The sequence below is a fragment of the Athene cunicularia genome (assembly GCF_003259725.1).
Source record: "Athene cunicularia isolate RWA chromosome 10 unlocalized genomic scaffold, athCun1 chr10_part1, whole genome shotgun sequence".
NCBI lineage: Eukaryota > Metazoa > Chordata > Aves > Strigiformes > Strigidae > Athene > Athene cunicularia.
In genome coordinates this window covers 8,149,512-8,167,279 of record NW_020799112.1, presented here as the reverse complement: position 1 = coordinate 8,167,279, position 17,768 = coordinate 8,149,512, and the positions used below count along the sequence as shown (strand labels likewise).

The 17,768-nt window shown below is 53.1% G+C and overlaps 1 protein-coding gene across 1 annotated transcript in view; it reads left to right on the top strand.

Annotated features, from left to right (window-relative positions):
• Nucleotides 1–17,501, top strand: part of ADAMTS7 (ADAM metallopeptidase with thrombospondin type 1 motif 7) — a 50,482-nt gene extending 32,981 nt beyond the window's left edge. The window contains exons 19-24 of the mRNA XM_026856038.1: nt 455–2,236; nt 4,018–4,170; nt 4,794–4,967; nt 5,577–5,723; nt 5,930–6,089; nt 15,745–17,501. Coding sequence (XP_026711839.1) covers nt 455–2,236; nt 4,018–4,170; nt 4,794–4,967; nt 5,577–5,723; nt 5,930–6,089; nt 15,745–15,917 — 2,589 coding nt within the window. The 3' untranslated portion in view covers nt 15,918–17,501. The remainder of the gene's footprint in view (nt 1–454; nt 2,237–4,017; nt 4,171–4,793; nt 4,968–5,576; nt 5,724–5,929; nt 6,090–15,744) is intronic.
• The last annotated feature ends 267 nt before the right edge of the window (nt 17,502–17,768 follow it).

Sequence of the window (17,768 nt, the reverse complement as noted above, 5' to 3'; positions counted from 1 at the left end):
TTACCCAACGCCCTTCACAATGTCCATCTCCCGGGAAAATTGTTTCTGGCTGGAGTACAGGTCAAGGATCACCCTGACCAAAGCACCCTGCCATACCACCCCTGCCCTGGCATGGGGAGGCCACCCAGGGGGGGCTTTGTCCAGCAATAACACTGCTTACTGCTGTGACCAGTACCCGCTGCTCCTCACTCCTGGTACAGGGCACCCTGTGCCCCAGCTGGGCCTGGCACAGCAGACATTTCGGGACCTGGGTGGGTGATGGGAGCGTGGCAGAGTGACATGGAGCCCCTTCTCCCTGTACCCAAAGTATTGTGGCACGTGGGATGGGTGAGCTTTCATATCTCAGAGGGGAGCACCAGTGAGGGGCATGGGCACCATGGCTGGCCCCTTCCCCGCTCCTCCTGCATCACCTGCGCTCCTGTCCCTGACGTTTGCATTTCTCTTCCTTTCCCAGTGCTCTGTGACATGTGGAAATGGGACACGGCAGCGCCCTGTTTTCTGCAGCAACAGCACTGGGGCAGCCTGTGACCCTGCAGAAAGACCCAGCTCGGAAACTATTTGCTCCTTGCCGCAGTGCCAGAAGAAATTAGACAATGCCAACACAGACTGGTCTGGCAGCGGGTCCTCCAGCAGAGAGATATTTAATGAAATCCATTACATCCCCAGCAACCACATTGCTAAATTTAACCCCTTAATTCCAAATATTCCAGAGTCCAATGATGTCAATATCATCACTGAGGAGGACTTCTCAGCCAGGAAGGGAAATGTCTTTGTTGATGATTTTTACTATGATTATAATTTTATCAACTTTCATGAGGATCTGTCTTACTATCCCTTCACGGAGAAGGACACCAAAGGTGAGGAGCATAAGCCAGAGCTGAACACCAATGATGTGGAGGGGCCCCGTGAGATGCCTCCTGACGTCCTGCACACTGCCAGGCCAGGAGGAGGAGCGCCCGAGGACCATCTGAGGACCAACAAAACAAACGCTTCTACTCCTGTGCATGGTGAAGGAGAGACAGAGCCTGGGGGTTTAGCCATGAATGACCTCCTGAGCATGGTCCCCAAGGATGTGGGGACAACCCCTCCTAAATTTGCCAGCCCGGATTTCATGGGTGAGGAGGAGGACGTGACACTTGTGCCCCGCTCCGAGGACCACACGCCCACCCAGAGCACCACGAGTCATGACTCTGTAAGCAGCCCCGACCACCCGCCCCTGGATGAAGCCTGGGGAGCTGTGCCGACGAGGGCTGGTCCTGGGCAGGATACTCCAACCCGTGACCTCACTCCCTGGACTCCTTACCCAGCTGATCCCTCCCCGCCGCTGCCCGCTGCCAGGGGCAGTGTGGGCACAGACATGTCCGGCAGCGTGGGAGAGCCGGGGAGCCATGGCGAGGGGCATGCAAGCACAGAGGGGCCCGGTAACGCTGGCAGCGAGAAGCATGAGGTGGTCGGGTCTGCGGGGAGAGGCCAGGGAGACTCAAGGGAAAGGAGTCTCATCATCACTAACGGTGCTTCCCCCAAGGCCAAGGAGCAGGAAGGGTGGTCAGAAATGCCAGCACCAGAGGGGACGGCAGGCACACATGCAGCACTGGTGGCCAATGAGCAAGCCCATGGGACAGAGAGGGCAGGTCTTTCCTTCCCCACCCTGTGGGGACTGGGGTGGGAGATGGGAAGCAGGACTGGTGGTACTCATCCTCCTGCCAGTCCCTATCCCACGGGTGCTGATGGGAGCTCCATGGAGCAGGCAGAGCATCCACCAGAGCTCCGCACCCCCACATCCCTGAGCTCATCCCCCTTGGGGGCCACTACAGCCTTTTCACCAGCAGTGCCCCTGTCCCTAGCCATGTCCAGGCCAGCCACCCAGCTCACATCCAGCAGCCTCACCCAGCAAGATGCCCTGGCCCACAGCCCCCCCATGCACCTGGCAGGAGCATCGCCCTCTGAGTACCCCCCAGCGTGGTGGACTGTGGGGGTATCCCACCCCCCAGCATCGCCTCATGCAGAGCCGACCTCCCGCGGGGTCCTGCTCAGCAGCACCATGCCAGGGAGACGTTCACCATGGGCAACCCCAGGGACATTTGCTTTCAGCGATGGGGAGCATGAGTTATCCCAGCCCACCCCCCCGCTACGCTGGGAGATGGAAGAGACGGAGAAGGAGGAGGTTTGGATTCTGCCGTCGGCCACCATGGCAGCCACTGCAATGCCCAGCTGGGAGGTCGGGAACTGGAGTGAGGTGGGTGTTGAGTTCCATTAAAAGTGTGATGTGGCTGCTGCGAAGGCGAGGGGCCTGTCCCTCCCTTGGCTGGTCTGCTCTTGGTGTGCAAAAAATATGCACAGCTCACCCAGATGTTTTTGCATTTTGACTGAATACTGAAGGCCCCCAGCACCATGGGGCGGAGCAGGGATGCAGCTGGTCCCACCGTGGGCCACAGTAGCCGGGAGCTGCTCCCTGGGGTGAGTCAGCAGCCGTGTCCCACCCTCTGGCTGCTGCTCCGTCCTGTCCCGCTCCCTCGGGCACCAGCAACTTGTGCCCTGCCATGCCCAGCTCAGCCCATCCTGGCACCTTTCCAAGCAGCCCCCGGCTGCATCCCTGGCCCACCTCCCTGCTGCCCTCCCTGGCAGGGAAACACGTTCCCCACCCAAATCCCTGCCCGCTCTGGAGGAGCAGGTAAATCCAGAGCCCCTGCACCAGGGCTGGGCACCCTGCAGACCCCATGGCACAGGAGCAAGCTCCTGCCATTGTACAGGAGAGAGTATCTTAAAACATGCCATGGGAAGAGATTTAAATGTTGAGTTTAAGGCGCATGGAGGCTGCAAGTTACCAAAGGGAAGGGACTGTGCTGAATGCAGTGAATGGGGGATTATCAGCAATTATCAGCGATCATCTCCCAGTCCGGCTGTCCTGGGGCTGCTCCCTGCATCTCGTTGGCAGTGACAGACAAATGCCTGCTACAGTTCACAGGAATGGGCTTTTATCAGAAAGCACAAAAATAAGAAACCTCCAGTGTTGTGGAGCACTGGAGACTGAGCGTTGGGGGAGCCTTTTAAGAAGTCTGCACAAAGAAGCCAGTAATGGTCAGGGCAATGCTTAATACCAGCAAAAATACAGTCTCACATGTGGGTTTTATAAAAGGGCTTTGAACATTACTTGAGCTGGGGCGTTGGAGGGAGGTCTGCCCCGGAGAAGGCACTGGTGACAGTGCTGGCACACAGAGGCACATGGGTGTGTTCTGAAAGCCCGGCAAAAGCTTTTAAGATGGAAAGGCTGCTAGAAACTAAATCAGATCCATCTGGACAGAGAGGGGTGGATCCAAAAGAGGAGGTGGAGGCACTGCCTTTCAGGTGGAGAGAAATCTTTACTGGAGCTTTTAACACTGAAAGAGCAGGGGACAGTGCTTGTGAAAGGAGGACATGAAAGAGAGCTTCATGAGACAGGAGTCAAAGGGTTGGAGCCATTAGTGCTAATTAGAGAGACCTAGCAACAGAAAAGCTAAAGGCACCCCGAGCTGCAGAGATCCCCAGTGCTGCCCCGTTTCCCACCAGGGCGCTGGCGCGGGGCAGTAGCCATCGCTGCTAGGGTCAATCCTCCTGGAACCTCAAAGCTGAACAGGGAAAGGACAGTTCCAGCCAGACCAGAAATGACCGAAATGGGTTATGGAGGAGGGTTTTCCCCCTCCTTCCCCCAGACCAGAGTCTACCTGATGTGGGGCTGGTAGAGGGGAGCCTCTCATGATGCAGAGCTCACCATGGATCTGGGTCCTCTGCTGGGCAGTGCTGGGCACAGCCTCTGGGAAAACTCTTCTTTTCATGTCATTCCACACCCCTGCCTCCATGCACCCCCATTTTCCTGGCACCCCTCCCAGTGCCACAGAGGAGGCGACAAGCTGAGTCCCCAGGGACCTTTTTACTGGGCCACCAGGCTCTGTCCTTAGCCAGAGCCAGCCACGGGGCATCCTGAGGGGTGTGGGGGGCATCGGGAGATGCAGAGGAGCAGGATCTCCTCGTGTGTTGCAGTGCTCGGCCACCTGCGGCGTGGGTGCGATCTGGAGGACTGTGCGCTGCAGCACTGGCACCGATGATGGCTGCGCCGCTGCGAACAAACCTGTCCCCGCTCGGAGGTGTTTGCTGAGACCGTGCTCATCCTGGCGCGTGGGGAACTGGAGCAAGGTAAACAGGCACACGGCTGGTGGAGAGGGTCCCAAAAAATCCATGGAGAAATGCAGCAGGTGGTGCCTGCCCCGTGGCTGGAGTGGTGCAGTCTCTGGCCCTGTGCCTCACAAAGGCAGAGGGTAAAGTTTTGCATTTGCCGCAAAGGTGAAACCACTTCATCCCACAATAATATTTTCATTTTTCCTGCTCTTGAGCTGGTGAAAAAGCTGGGAATTTGTAAAAGCTAAACAAAGGGTTGTTTGAAAGTCTCTAGAAAACGCTCTGGCCACTCTGCACTACCGGCGTGTTTGCAGTTGGGTGAACCCGATGGGTTCAATGGTGGGGAACAACCCTCCTTGCTCTGGGTGGGTGCTGCCCCTTGGGCAGTTGTCTAACGCATAATGACTTTGTTGCTGTTACAACTGGAAACCGATGGTGTTCAGAGGGACCGTAGTGACAGATTCAGAGCTGCATGGACTTTTCTCTAGCTTGGACTAGAGAAAGAGGTGGAAAGAGGTTGAGTATCAACTCAATCCAACCCAAGGCAGAGTGTCTCTGGGGTCACCTCCATTGCTAGAGGGACCCCCCCTACACCGTCTCTTGCCACCCTTCCCTGCAGTGATGTTCATGTTGTTTCCCAGTGCTCCAGGAGCTGCGGCGGGGGGGTGAAGGTTCGGGACGTGCACTGTGTCGACACCAGAGACCAGAGGCTGCTACGGCCCTTCCACTGCCAGGCTGTCCTCTACAAACCTCTGGCACAGCTCACCTGCCAGAGCATGCCATGCCTGGACTGGTACACATCCTCCTGGAGAGAGGTAGGTGCTGCTGGGGGGGGTACTGAGCCAGAGGGGCAGCATTCGACCCTCAAGCATCTTGGTGGGGCTTTGTCCCACCTGCAGTGTGTGTGCCTGTGCTGGGGTGTTTCACACCCACAGTTATTTTTTTCCTCTCCCTCCCTGGAAGCACGTTCATCCAGTGCTTGGTGTTCACTTGCCCAGAGCAAACGCTCAGTAGCTGGGCCAGCATGTGGCTGCAGGGGCTGTGAGCTGCCTGCGGCGATGAGCTTCACTGGACCCCTTCCTCCCTGCCCTGGTCACTGTGGGCAGGGAGGCAGTGGGCTCGGACTGCATGTTCACACACCTGCGAAATTCAAGCAGATAATTCCAGTGGGTCTGCTGGATCCTCCTGCCTCTGGGATTCTCCCAGCCAGTTTCAAGCTCTGAGATTCTCCCAGCCAGTTTCAAGCTCTGAGAAGGGAACAACCCACTGATAGGAGAGGTAGATGCAAAGTGGGCATTTTGTGGGTGCTCGTAGGTTCGTAGGGTGAGTTTGCAGTGTATTTCCTTAAGACACCAGTGCATGGAGCGTGTTGGCCTTTCTGTTGTGCTGCTGGCTTCCCTCTTCCACGGCTTATGTCTCGGCAGTGCTCGGAGTCGTGCGGTGGCGGGGAGCAGGAGCGGCTGGTGACGTGCCCAGAGCTGGGCCGCTGTGAGGAGACATCACGGCCCAATGCCACCCGGCCCTGCAACACGCATCCCTGCACCACCTGGGTGGTGGGCTCCTGGGGAGAGGTGAGCGGGCAACGGCTCCTCTCCATGGGGCTCCTGCACGAAACGTGAGGAACGTTGGGGAAAACACAACCTCCAAAACCAAACTGGGGGCTGCTGCAATAAAAACCTCCTGGGGTCTGATGCTACTGGCGCTGGGGGGGGGGCTTGGCAGGGTGTGGGGAAAGGTCCACCCCTCCAGGGCTGATGGGGCTGCCCTGTTCCCGCAGTGCACGGCCCCCTGTGGCGGGGGCATCCAGCGGCGCCAGGTCAAGTGCATCAACACCAAGACGGGGCTGGCTGAGGAGGACAGCAGCCTCTGTGACCACGAGCCCTGGCCAGAGAGCACCCAGAAGTGCAACCCACAGGACTGCGAGAGCTCTGAGTCAGGTAAGCAAGCGGTGCCCCAAGGCCCTTCTGCCCGTCCTGAAAGCTGAATGCATTGTAGTTAATGTGATTGTGCTCCCCGAGAGCTCGTGTGTGCTGTCTGGGATAAATGCTGCGTTTTGAGGACATGGCAGTATTTATGAAGATTGTATGAAAACCACCCAGTGTTTCCTCAGGGGGAACAGAGCTGGCAGCTCTTCCATCATCACTTTTCTGGAGGAGCAATGCAGCATCCTCCATCGCCATCCTCTGCTATAGTTGGAGACACTTTTCCACTGCAGAGTACCAGTGAGTGCTGATAAAGCGAAACTCAGGTGTGCCCAGTTCCTATGCTTATTGTGGGTCCTGCAGGAAGGTGACGGAGCACAGCGCAGTGTCACGGGGTTTGCTGTGGGTGAGGGAAATGTAAACGGCTCTGTGTTGGTGGGCACTGGGTGGGCTGCTCATCTCTCTGAAGCCACGCCATGAAACAATGTAAAGACCATGTAAGAACATGACCCGTTTTGGGGTCCAGTAACTGGAGATGTTTTTTCTAGCCAAGTTTAGACTCATTCTTTATTTTTCTTCTCCCCACCTTTCACTTCTTGGTCCCCCCGGACAGTCTGGAGGAGGACGCCAGCAATAACTGGCCTTACTTAAAGACGAGCTACACTCAATTAATTTTTCCAGGGCGGGTCGTGTCCTGCGCTCTCCCAGCTGGCCAGCGGGACGATGCCGTCCTGCTCCCGGGAAGGGACCCCAGGAAGGGCTGTGCAGCCGGGGTGGGATGCTCTGGGTGCTGGGGTGAGCTGGGAACCGGGCGTGGGATAGGGAGATGGGTACATGGTGCTCACGGTGCTGCCAGATGGGGAACTGGTGCCAGCTGGGCTGCAGCAAGGAGAGTGATGGAGGGGAGGAAAACCCAGTCATCCCGCTAAAAAGCAATGTGTCTGTGGGAAGATGGATGGAGGGGGTGTTTTATACATGAGTTGTGTAAGGCTAGCTTGGCTAGCTCATTGATAATTAAGTGGGAATGTTATAACCACCTATAGATGTCCAGAGCATTTGGCTCTCAAGGGGCCCAGTGTGGTTTTTTACTGGCAGGAATGTGAGCTGGGATGTGCTTGTCCCAGGAGAGGATCCACCAGCGCCCGCCTGAGAGACCACACTGGGGGTGACATAGGGCAAAGGGACCTGGTTCAGGAGCAATGTGTAATTCAGAGAAAAGAATCTAGAAGGAAATGAAGCTGAAAGCACTTAAGCTCTCTGACCACCAGAAAGCTGTTTAGTGATCAATTCCCAGAACACAAAACTTATGAAACAAGCCTGGTCTCAGCACTAGATAGTCAGATAAAAGACCAACTCTCCATCCAGCACCTTCAGTCAGCCCCATTTTAACCTGAGCCATGCAGACTGTCCGCCAGCTGCTTCTACCTGCTCTGGCTGCAGTCATGGTAGTCACTTGGCTTTTCCTCTCCCTCTCACTTGGAGAGATACATCCCACGGCACCAGGCAGTTCCCTGTAAGCCAGAAATCTGCAGGCAGAAAGGGTTAACAGCACTTAAAAGGAAAAGCAATGTAAAGAGGGGATCAGATGGCATTGATATTAGCACGTTAATCATTAATCAATCTTATCTTTTTAATGTGTCTATGCAAAAAAAGAAAGCTTTTTGATTGCCCAGAAACGTTAGACCCTCAGGAGGTTTATGGAACAAAGAGCAGGCTGAGAGCTGGTGCAGGACAGGAGGGCAGTGGGTGCCCCGGGTGCAGGAGCTGGCCCCAGGGCTGCCCCACACCTCTGTGCCAGCCCCCCCTCTGCAGCCTAGGACACCCGCTCTCATCCTTTCAGCTCTTTTTATTTGTCCTGTATCCAGCTGGGTTCCTCCAAACACCTATTCTGGAGAGGGCAGAAGCATTGGCTTTGGCTAACTGGGGTGTGGAGACCATGACCGCTGGCCATCGGGATGCTTTTAGCCATTAAACCACTCCTTTTCAGCGGCTGCATGACCCTCCCGCATTTGCAAGTCCATCGGGCAGTTCAACATTTAGGAAATAATTAGTCAGTCTTGCTCAAGAAATGATGTGTGGTTCCAGCTATTTTTATCAAGGGAAAATTTCCGTGCCGGACTTGGTGATGAGAGCCGTGGAGCCACGCGGCATAGCCAAGGTTGTACCAGAATAACCGCTTAGATATGTAGGAAACACACAAATAAATGTTAAAATCCTGGATTCAAAATGACATAAATGCTCTGGCTGTAGCCCAGGGCAGGAAACGCCTCTTGGAAATACAAATATTTCCTGCCAAACCATGAAGAGGAACAAAACTTTCACATGGCAGGAAATCACAGATGTGTAAATCCACAGGCACAGGCTCCCAGAAAAGGCATGAATGTAAACTCCAGCCCTTTCCTGTGTTTTAAAGGATCTTTACTGCACAAGGTTAATGCAGGCTGGGGGTGATTCATGTTAGAAGCACAAGGAGCCTCTATCTCCTCTAACATGAAGTGCACTGATACTAGCAAAATCATGTATTTGTCTTTGTGAGCAATCGTGTTCTTGCTGGACACAAAAATGTGAGTAATCCCAGTAGAGTTTAAATGTTAAAACCATTATCAGATAAATTTTTAACAGCGATGGAACAGATCAAACATAAACAAACATCTCACCGGCAATCAGCTCCCTTCAATCAGAGGAGGTCGGAATTAATTAGAACCAGAATCCTGTTATGTTGCCAGGTTATAAATTAATTGATGATTACACAGAGGTTATTTTTAACTGTGCCTGTTGTTTTACAGCTGCATCCAGCTGTGAGGGGAGCAGATAAGTTTTGCCATGTCCTTAGATGCCTTCCGGGGAGCATCGGATCCTGTTGGGCACCCAGATGCCTCCATGCAATGCCCCAGCACAGCTGGGGACGTTTATCTTACTCCGTCCTAAGACAAGGAACTCAAACAAATGCGACTCGAGTACAGAAAAGTCTGCCACGGGGGCTGAGAGCCCTTGCTTCTTGCCCAGTCTGGCAGCAGCTGGGAAAGCCCTGCGGATCCTTCCTGGTGTCCAGGGCCAGAGAGGACATCACTGTCCTGGCAGCACGGCCTGGGTGACAGGAGCAGGAACAGATTTGGGGGACTTTGGGCAGGGCTGCCTGGGAGATAAGAGCAGCCTCAGGCTCGGGAAAGCCTGTTGCTATCTGATTGCCACCGGTGCCTAGCTCTGAGCGCAAGCAGTGCTCACGCCCACATCAGCCGCTCCTGTTACCTGATCATTTCTTGTAACTCAGAAAGCTGGAAAAAACCCAACTCTCACAGCATGTTTATTTCTGTGTTTTACACTTTGGTTTATGGCCATCTTGGAAAGGAGCTGAGCTGCCTGTCCCACGTGAGAGCTCAGAGAAGCCAGCACCAGTTTATCTAGCAGGTCAAACAGTTTTAAAACACAAAAGCAGCAATTGCTTTATATCAGGAGAGGATGCTGATGGGTGAACTGAGCCTCCACCCCCCTGCTGCTGAGAGGGTGATGGCTGTGCCTGCATCATGGCTTTTGGCCAGCCCCCATCAGTGATGGGTGAAACAAGCCTGTTCAGGACCAAACGCTTGCAGCTTGTGGGGTGCTCATGGTGGTAAATGCCATTAAATTAATAATTTTCTTCATGCCTGTTTCTCTGGATCCAATACTGGGTCTGCAAGTTCCCCAAGTTCACTCCAAGTGCGTGTCTAGCAGGTGATGGGTCTGGTTCTTTGCTCCAACCAAGGCACCTTAGCAAAACACAGCTGGTCCCCGCAAGCATCTCGGGCTCTAAATACCAAAGGATTGAAGGTAAAGCGTTCAGCTGGCCTGAGAACAAATATGTATAAAGTGGCTGTGAGTCCAGCTTCTGTGGGAATGGGACAAAGGTTTCTAGCCAGTGGGAAGGGACAGAGCATCATGGAGTTCAGCCTTGCGCCCTGGGAGCAGCCAGCAAAGGGGACCGTGTTTGGTGGGGCTGTGAGAGGGGGGGATGCCTCGGGGGAAACCGAGGGGTGAAATCCCCTTCCTCACACCAGGGATGTGCTGGGTTGAATTCCAGACACCTGGCACCCTCCCAGCTGCTGCTGTTTGCAGTGCTCCGGGCTCGTTATCCAGGGTCCGGTTGTATTTCTAGTTGCCTCAAGATTAATTGGCAATTAAACATTATATTCCTGCTTGCTTTGAGGAGGGAAATGAAATTATTCATGGTTCTGCATGTAGCTGAGTTTGTCCGCAAGGGATACATGCTAGAAAGAATTGCAGCAAATTCCAATTTTCTGTCATGTGAGCATGTAAGCCTGTATCCAAGTGGCAAGACAGGGAGGTGCTGCTGAGTGAGTCGTTAAGTGCCCTTTATTTACTGCTAATTAACAACAGCCGTCTATGAAAAACAGGTGCTTGGGAAAGGATTCCCTGTTTTTATTAAATGTAGGAGAAATTAATGTTACACATTTCAGCCTTATGGATAAAGAGGCTTTGAGTGACATGGACTGGCAGAGGCTGCTCAGGCATCCCCGTATTGGCCCATCCTCCCGAGGCGTCAGTGCAGATGCCAGGTCTGAGCAGTGACGGGGCTGTGCAGGTCCCCGTAATGCACCTGGACACCACTCCAGCCCACCCACGTCATGTCACCAAAACCTGGGCGATGGGGCGATGGGAGAGCAAACCATCAACAGGCAGCTGGAGCAGGAAAGGCACATTTCCTCACCCCGACAAGAGGAGTGGGGTTTTCTTACTGCAGTGCTGCACACTGCGGGTCTGAAGGACCTTGGTTTGGCCAGTGGTGGTGGGAAATGCTTCTGTGGTGGTGAGAGATCTTCTCTTCCCTCCTTCTTGGCAGCTGCTGAGTAAATTTATGTTTTAGAAAGTGTAAATCACAATGGACCTCAAGCGGCTGGTGCAAAAAGAGTGCAAGAATCTGCTTCTTGTTTGCCGTGGGTGTGCGGGCATGGGGCACCCTGTGCAGCACCCCAGCCTCTTGCCAAGCCTCCAAGAACAGAGACAAAGCCTAGTTGCAACAACAAAAGATTAACCCTTACTTAACTTGTTTGAAAACTCTCCAGAATACATCAAAGGCATATTTTATCCTGTGGAAGAAAGACATTCAGCAGAGAGGTTATTGGCCTTGGCCTTGAAATGCAAAAAACAGAGAAAGCAAGGACAGAAATGAAGAAATAGTGCTTTACCCGTGGCTGGAGGAACAACTGTGCTCAGCCACAGCAGTTGTGCTCTGGGGGTCCTGCCTGGAGTCGGCTTCCCTTGGCCTTGAGATAGAGAAGGGCTCAGTGCTGCTGCCAAGCACCTTTACCCTGCCTAATCTTCATGTTAAAAAAAAAAAGCAAAAGAAGCAAAGACTCCTTAGATGTGACAGGGCTGTCTGCTCAAGCCCAACTGCTTCTTGCAGGTTTAGCTGGGGGAAGCTCTGGACACGGCGTGCTTAAAGCGATTTTGGATTTTGGAGAGGAAGGCAGGGTCATGGTCATCAACTTGTTTTGGCAGAGTTGGCTTTTTCTTCCTGTCCCTGCACTCATGAGAAGGAGGGGGAAGACAGCACAGAGTGAGGAAGGGTCCTGGCTCTGCCACAACTCTTTGGAAATGAGAATTTCTCTCTGTCAGATCCAGGAACTCTAAAAAATTAATAAACCTTCTCAACCTCTTAATGAGCACCAGCATTTTCCTGCCCCTGGTCTCTCATCCCCAGGCTGGATGCTTAGGGGGTGTCAATGGGAGCTCTGTCATGGTGATGAGCAAGACATATTGGGAGCATCACGGCTGACACCTGAAAACAAGTGGGTTTTTGTGCTTTTCTATGAGTTTTCCAAGCTGTGGCCATGCCGGTGCCTGCCTGTGCAGGCAAACCTGGCAGCTGGGTGTCCGCTGCCTGCAATGGAACATGCTGCCTTTGCCAGTGCTCATTCCCAGGGTTGGGGACCGCGGGCCCCGCAGCAGGAGCCTGGGATAATACTTGTTAAATTCGGCACCAGCTCCGAGAGCATCCCGAAGGGCAGAGGTCAGCAGCTTAATTCTCTGGTTTTGCTAGCTCAGCTCTAAGCTCAACCTTTCCTTGTTTTTACAAAACCTGTTCCAGGAAGTTTATTTTTCCCGAGCATAAAAGTAAATGCTTAGGTCTGTATGGCAGAAGCTTAAATGAAATTTAAAGCGACTTCCACGCCAACTTAAAAAAACAATCAAAAAAAGGTGGGGGTTTTCAGTTTCTAATGTGCTGACTTAGCCTGGATTTTAAAAGCCCTGCTTTAAGCTATTTCTTTAGACTAAAATTTGGCATAGACTTGAACACTGGAGCATATGTTCAAATGAAGCGTTAGGATTATATAAAAAAAAAAAGTTAATAGAAAAAAATAACAGTAAAAGGATTAAATGAAAATTGGGTCAATTCTGTAGGGACCCTCTCTGAAGAGCTGACAAATTAAGTGCTTATTACAGCTTCCCTTGCCCAAGACCAAATTCCAGGGAGGAATCACGAGCTCGGCCAAGATTTTCAGACCTGAGCTTGACCCCACACACATCTACGCTGAGACACTACATCAGGGCGAAGCACAGCCAGATCTGGAAAAATGACGAGCGCTCAATGACTCCCCTTGTCTTGATTTTATTAAAATGCTTTGGGAACCTGAAATGCTCTGTGGGGCCTCATGCGAGGTCAGCAGAGCAGTTGCAGCAATGCCTCTGGGTGAGGGTCGTGGCTCTTCACCCTCTGCTCAGCCCATCCCCACTGTTTTTCCTCATACCGTTGCAGATAACGTGATGTAAAAAGAGAAATAGCTCCTGCCAGGAACCCAATGGGCTGATTTATGCCTATGTACAGCTCTGGGTAGTGCAGGTACAGGAATTTCCTACCAGCACTCAGGGTTTTGACCTGTTGGAAAGGGACCAGAAAAGAACTAAGCCATCCCCTTTGGTCCTGGAAAGCGACCTTCCCGTGAGAGGCTCCAGAAGCCTAACCTCCACAGCTCTTTCAAGGGAAGGCAGGAGGCAACTTGACTGAGATCCATAAATAGCTTTCTAGGAAGACCGTTGCGATAAGCAGAGGCTGAGCAGAAACGAGCTCAGCCAGGCCCAGCAGCAATGTGATAAAAATACCGAGGCGCTCGGCGGGGGTCTGCCTCAGCATGACCCTCCAAATTGCTGGTGACATTCCCATCCATCCGTGCAGTATTTTTAACTGAGTTCTTCTAAACGCCGTGGAGTTCGTGCTGCTCTGTGCAATGTGGTGAATAATTAACCCCCCGGAGCACACCAGCCCCTGCTGGGGAGTTGTCGCTCTGTTCTCCATCCCTCCTACTCAATATCTCTTCCCAAACCAGCAACACCATGAGTTTATAAACCCCGCAGGAAGCACAGGTGGGGGTTACCCAGCGGTCGTGCCCCGGTGAAGAGTAAATGATTACAGAATCCCACACCAGGGGAGAGATGGCTGAGATCAGTGTGCTAAGCCAGAGCTGGGCACTGGTGCGTTTTAAGGCACTGGTGGACCCTGGTATTGCCGTTGCCAGTCCTAAGAAGCAGACAGGGGTCTCCAGGCTGACATGCCCTCAGGTTTTTTTCTCTCATCAGACACCCCAGAGGTGTTTTGGGATCCCAGCTTGAGACATCCCTGTCCTGCCGCACGTGCAAACGGAAATAGGTGTATTCGTGTGCTTGACTGTGCCCATGCAAAAGGGCCCTGGGGGTTCAGGAGATGCTCCCGGGGATACCATTCTTGAGAGCCCCATGGAGCATCACACCAGCACACGCTTCCCTTTTCCCACCCAGCTCTGGTACTCTTGCATGGCGTGGCTGTGCTCGTGGCAGGGCTGGGGCTGTGCACTGCTCCAGCCTGGCCTGCTCGGCAGTTCCTCATCTGCTCTGCTTAACCAGAAGGAAAAATCTGCATTAACCCAGGCACCCAGGGGGTCAGACCAAACCCCCAGCCTGGGAGTGTGATGCAGAGCTGGGATCTGGTGGTCAGTCCCAGTCCACTGGCAGCTGTTGGATCTGGCAGCAGCTTCTGTGAAACGTTTTTTTCGGGGCACAGAGACACTATTGCTGGGTAGAAAGAGCTGTTGCTTGAGAGGAAGAGAGGAAACAGCTCTACCGAAATAGAAAATTAATTTTAGGCAAGTATAGTGACCTCCTTACTGATGGGCTGGGGGCAGGGGTGAGGGCTGTGACTGAAATCCCAAACGGGAGGAAAAGTCTCTGCTCTGTGTCCAGCGCGTTACCCTCTGTGGGTCAGCTTGTGCCTGTGGGAATTGGGGCAGCAGCTTTTCCCGGAGCAAAGCCTTTTGTTTGCAAAGGGGAGATGGCAAGGGGCAATGGTCAGCGAGAGCTCCCCCACCTTGGCCCCCATGTTTCCGTAGCAGAAAAGTGTCCTGAGAATGAGAAAACCCCATTTTCTTGCTTCATTTCTGCATCTGCTCAGCGTGGTCCTGGGGAGAGACAGTGTGGAGGGACCAGGGATTGCCAGTCCTGCGTGTACACCCCTGGGAGTATCAGCTCTGCCCTTTTTCAGAGAAAAGCTGCCATTTGTTTTAATTGCTTGTACAGGAGGTAAAATTAGAGCTGATGTAATTTAAATGTCTTAAACAACTGGGTGAGATGCTGAAGGCTGTGAGGTGCACGCTTGCTTTAATATAAAGCAGAAATGTAGGAAACTAAAACCTAAAGCAAATCAACTATATATTCTTATAAACAGAGCATATTTGGTGATGGGTCTTTGCTGCTGTGACTAAGCTGAGCCGCAGGCTGTTTGAGCCCAGCCTGGCTGGCGCTGGGAGCTGCTGGGGTTGTCCCCTCCTCGCCATGTCCCATGCCGGGATGCACAGCGGGGATTTGCACATGGTGTCAGGTGTGAGGGTGTTTCGGGGTGGGGGGAGGCTCACTCCCCAAGGATGAGGCATCCCTGGGACAGCGCTCGCGTTTCCCCCAACCCCCCACCCCGCTGTGAACCCGAGCCCTGGACAAACACCCCGACGAGGCGCTCCCAAGCCCGGAGAGGGATTTGTGATTTCCAGACTGTTTGCAGAGAGGAAACAGTTTCTGCAAACAGTTTGCTCAGCCTGCGAGTGACGCAGCCAGGGCAGCCAGGCTGCGAACCACGGCCACCACGACAATTGCTGCCGCTGGCTCGGGTGCTGCCCCCACAGTGGGTCTGGGTGCTGGCACGGGAGTAGCGGTTCCCAAAACAAAGCCCATCCTCAAAGCAGCGCTGATGTTGTTTTGAAGTTTGTGAGACACCTGCAGGAAGTGAACCAGATGATGCGGGTGCTCAAAATAATCTAAACACAATGCAGGGAGAAATGAATTATCGCCTTTCTGCCGCCTTCTGCTGGCATTGCGGGGAAGATCTGGGGACTGGGAGGAGACGTCATTGTGGGGAGGTCTGTAGCCTCTCCCAGGCCCTCACCATGGACCCTCCTCCCCGGGGAGTGAGCCCCGGGCTCAGCCCCACTCCCCTGTATGGTTTCTCTACCCTGGGAAGATGCTGCAGAACTGCAGGCAGCAGCAGAAGTGTTATTTCTGCTGTCAGTGAGAAATAATGAGGATGCTCAGTATGCAGGTGAAGGTGGGCTCTGCATTTCCTGAGCTCTGTCTTTGCCAATTTTCACCTCGAATGCTCAGTAACGGCAGTGCCAGCACTAACGCTGTCCTTGCCCTCTCGCCTCCCCTCCAGGCTTTGTCTGCGAGCGCGACCGCTTGACATTTGGCTTCTGCCAGACCCTGCGGGTCCTGGGAAGGTGCCACCTCCCGACGGTCTATCTCCAGTGCTGCCGAAGCTGCCGCCAGCACAGGCACCGCGCGGTGCCTGACCGGGACCGCGGGGACGAGCGGGCCTCCAGAAGGTGACAGGACCGTCCCCAAGGGCGAGAAGTGCCAGGACCCGTGGTGGCTCCTCAGTGAAGGAGGAATCTGGGTCACAACCAGGACTTGCGGCTCTGCCTCATCCCATGGCAGTGCCGGACAGTGCCGCCTGCGAGCCGCGTGGTGCTCTTACAAAACACAGGGAAGGCTTGATTTCTTTTTTTTGTGCTACACTATAACGGTGCTCAAACCATCGGTCTGAAAAATAAGGTCTTGCATGGGCTGGGTGTGCAGGTCCTACCGGTCCCAGTGGAGATTCCGGGGCAGCTGCGACCCTCTGTCGGGGTCATGCTGCCACTGGGTGACCGGTGGGGAAACATTTTGGGGAAGGGAAACCAAAAGCAGCAATAATGCAGGGGAGACCTCTCGGAAATGCTTATGGTGCTATCATTTGACATTTTCAGCCTCTTAATAGTGTTGGCTGGCCAGCACGAAACTCGACTTTTATTATAATTTTTATATATATGAAGTGAGCATCTAGCATTCCATCCATACAGCCAACCCTTTGGGCTAGGTTTTGTTTTTTCCTTAAGGGACTTGAAGCTGACAACCCATTTCTGTAATTTTCACTAAAATGTTTACGCACTGAAGCTAAACAGCTGTAATTTAAGAAAGGGTGACAGGGCAGAGGAATAAATATCAGCTTCAGTTACCCCCATGAGTCCAGGGCTTGTGAAGGCTCCATACTCTCGTCTCCCTGCTGCTGGCTTTCTCTGCCACAGCCATTGCTTGAACCCCTCCGGAGCAGAGGGGATGGTCAGGGACACCAAGGCACAAGCAAAATGACACGTTGGGTTTGGAGTCCAACAGCACGTTCCCCTGCGTGTGTTTGTGAAGGAGAAGGGAAGCTGCTCTGGCCCTGGTGGCGAGCAGCACGTCCCTTTCACTGTCTCCTTCCTCGAGAGCAGCAAAGTACTTACCCGCCTGGATTTCTGTATGCAGATACGGCGTAGCAGCTTAATGGTTGATTAAGGTGTTTTTCTGTGTTCTTACAAACTAAAAACCTTTTTTACTGCTTATATAGATTCACCTCTGTTAAGTTTAGCTGATTCTTTTAACTAGAATATCCAATATTGTACGAGGAGCAGCACTCATCTGGCACAGCCCTTACCGCCCGGTCCAGGAGTGCCCTATGTTAATCCCTCCCTGATTTAGGGAGGATGTGCTGTTAGGTTGGTCCCTGAAGGAGGGTCAGGAGCATTTAGGTAGGAATTCCTTTCTATATTACTCTTGAGACTACGGAGGACACCCAGAAACTGGGAGAACGTGAAGGCAATCCTACTTGCATTGAACGGAGAAAGGCTTGAGCGCGTCGGCCACGCCATGGGGTCACGCAGCCCAGGGCATGTTTCTTCATCACCTGTGCTGTCGGGAACAATATTGAGTCCCATAACAGGGGAAATTCCTGTGTGTAATTTGTATGTAAAACACAAGCCATGACTTCATCATCTGTGTTTTATTCCTTTCCAATGTGGTGTAAATTTTTATGTTTCAAGAGACTGTGTTCAGTCCTGTTTTCCTTCTCACCAGCGTCATCCATCCCATGCTGCCATCGTGCTCCCAGGTTTTGCTAAGGGATAGCCACTAAATGTGTTGGGGTTTAACAGCTATAGCTCATGAGTGTGTTAAATTAAACAGTTACTGAGGGAAATGGTAGGGTTTCACATTTTCTCTTCCCCTTGAGGAATTTTGAGGGATTTTTCACTGAAAATGCATTTAAGTGGAGACAGTTTAGGTACTGGCAACAGTGGGAGTGTGATTACACTCTTAGCTGCAGCAGAAAGGGGCAATCAGTTTGCATCTGAAACTCATTTAAGGCAACTGGGGTTTGTGTGA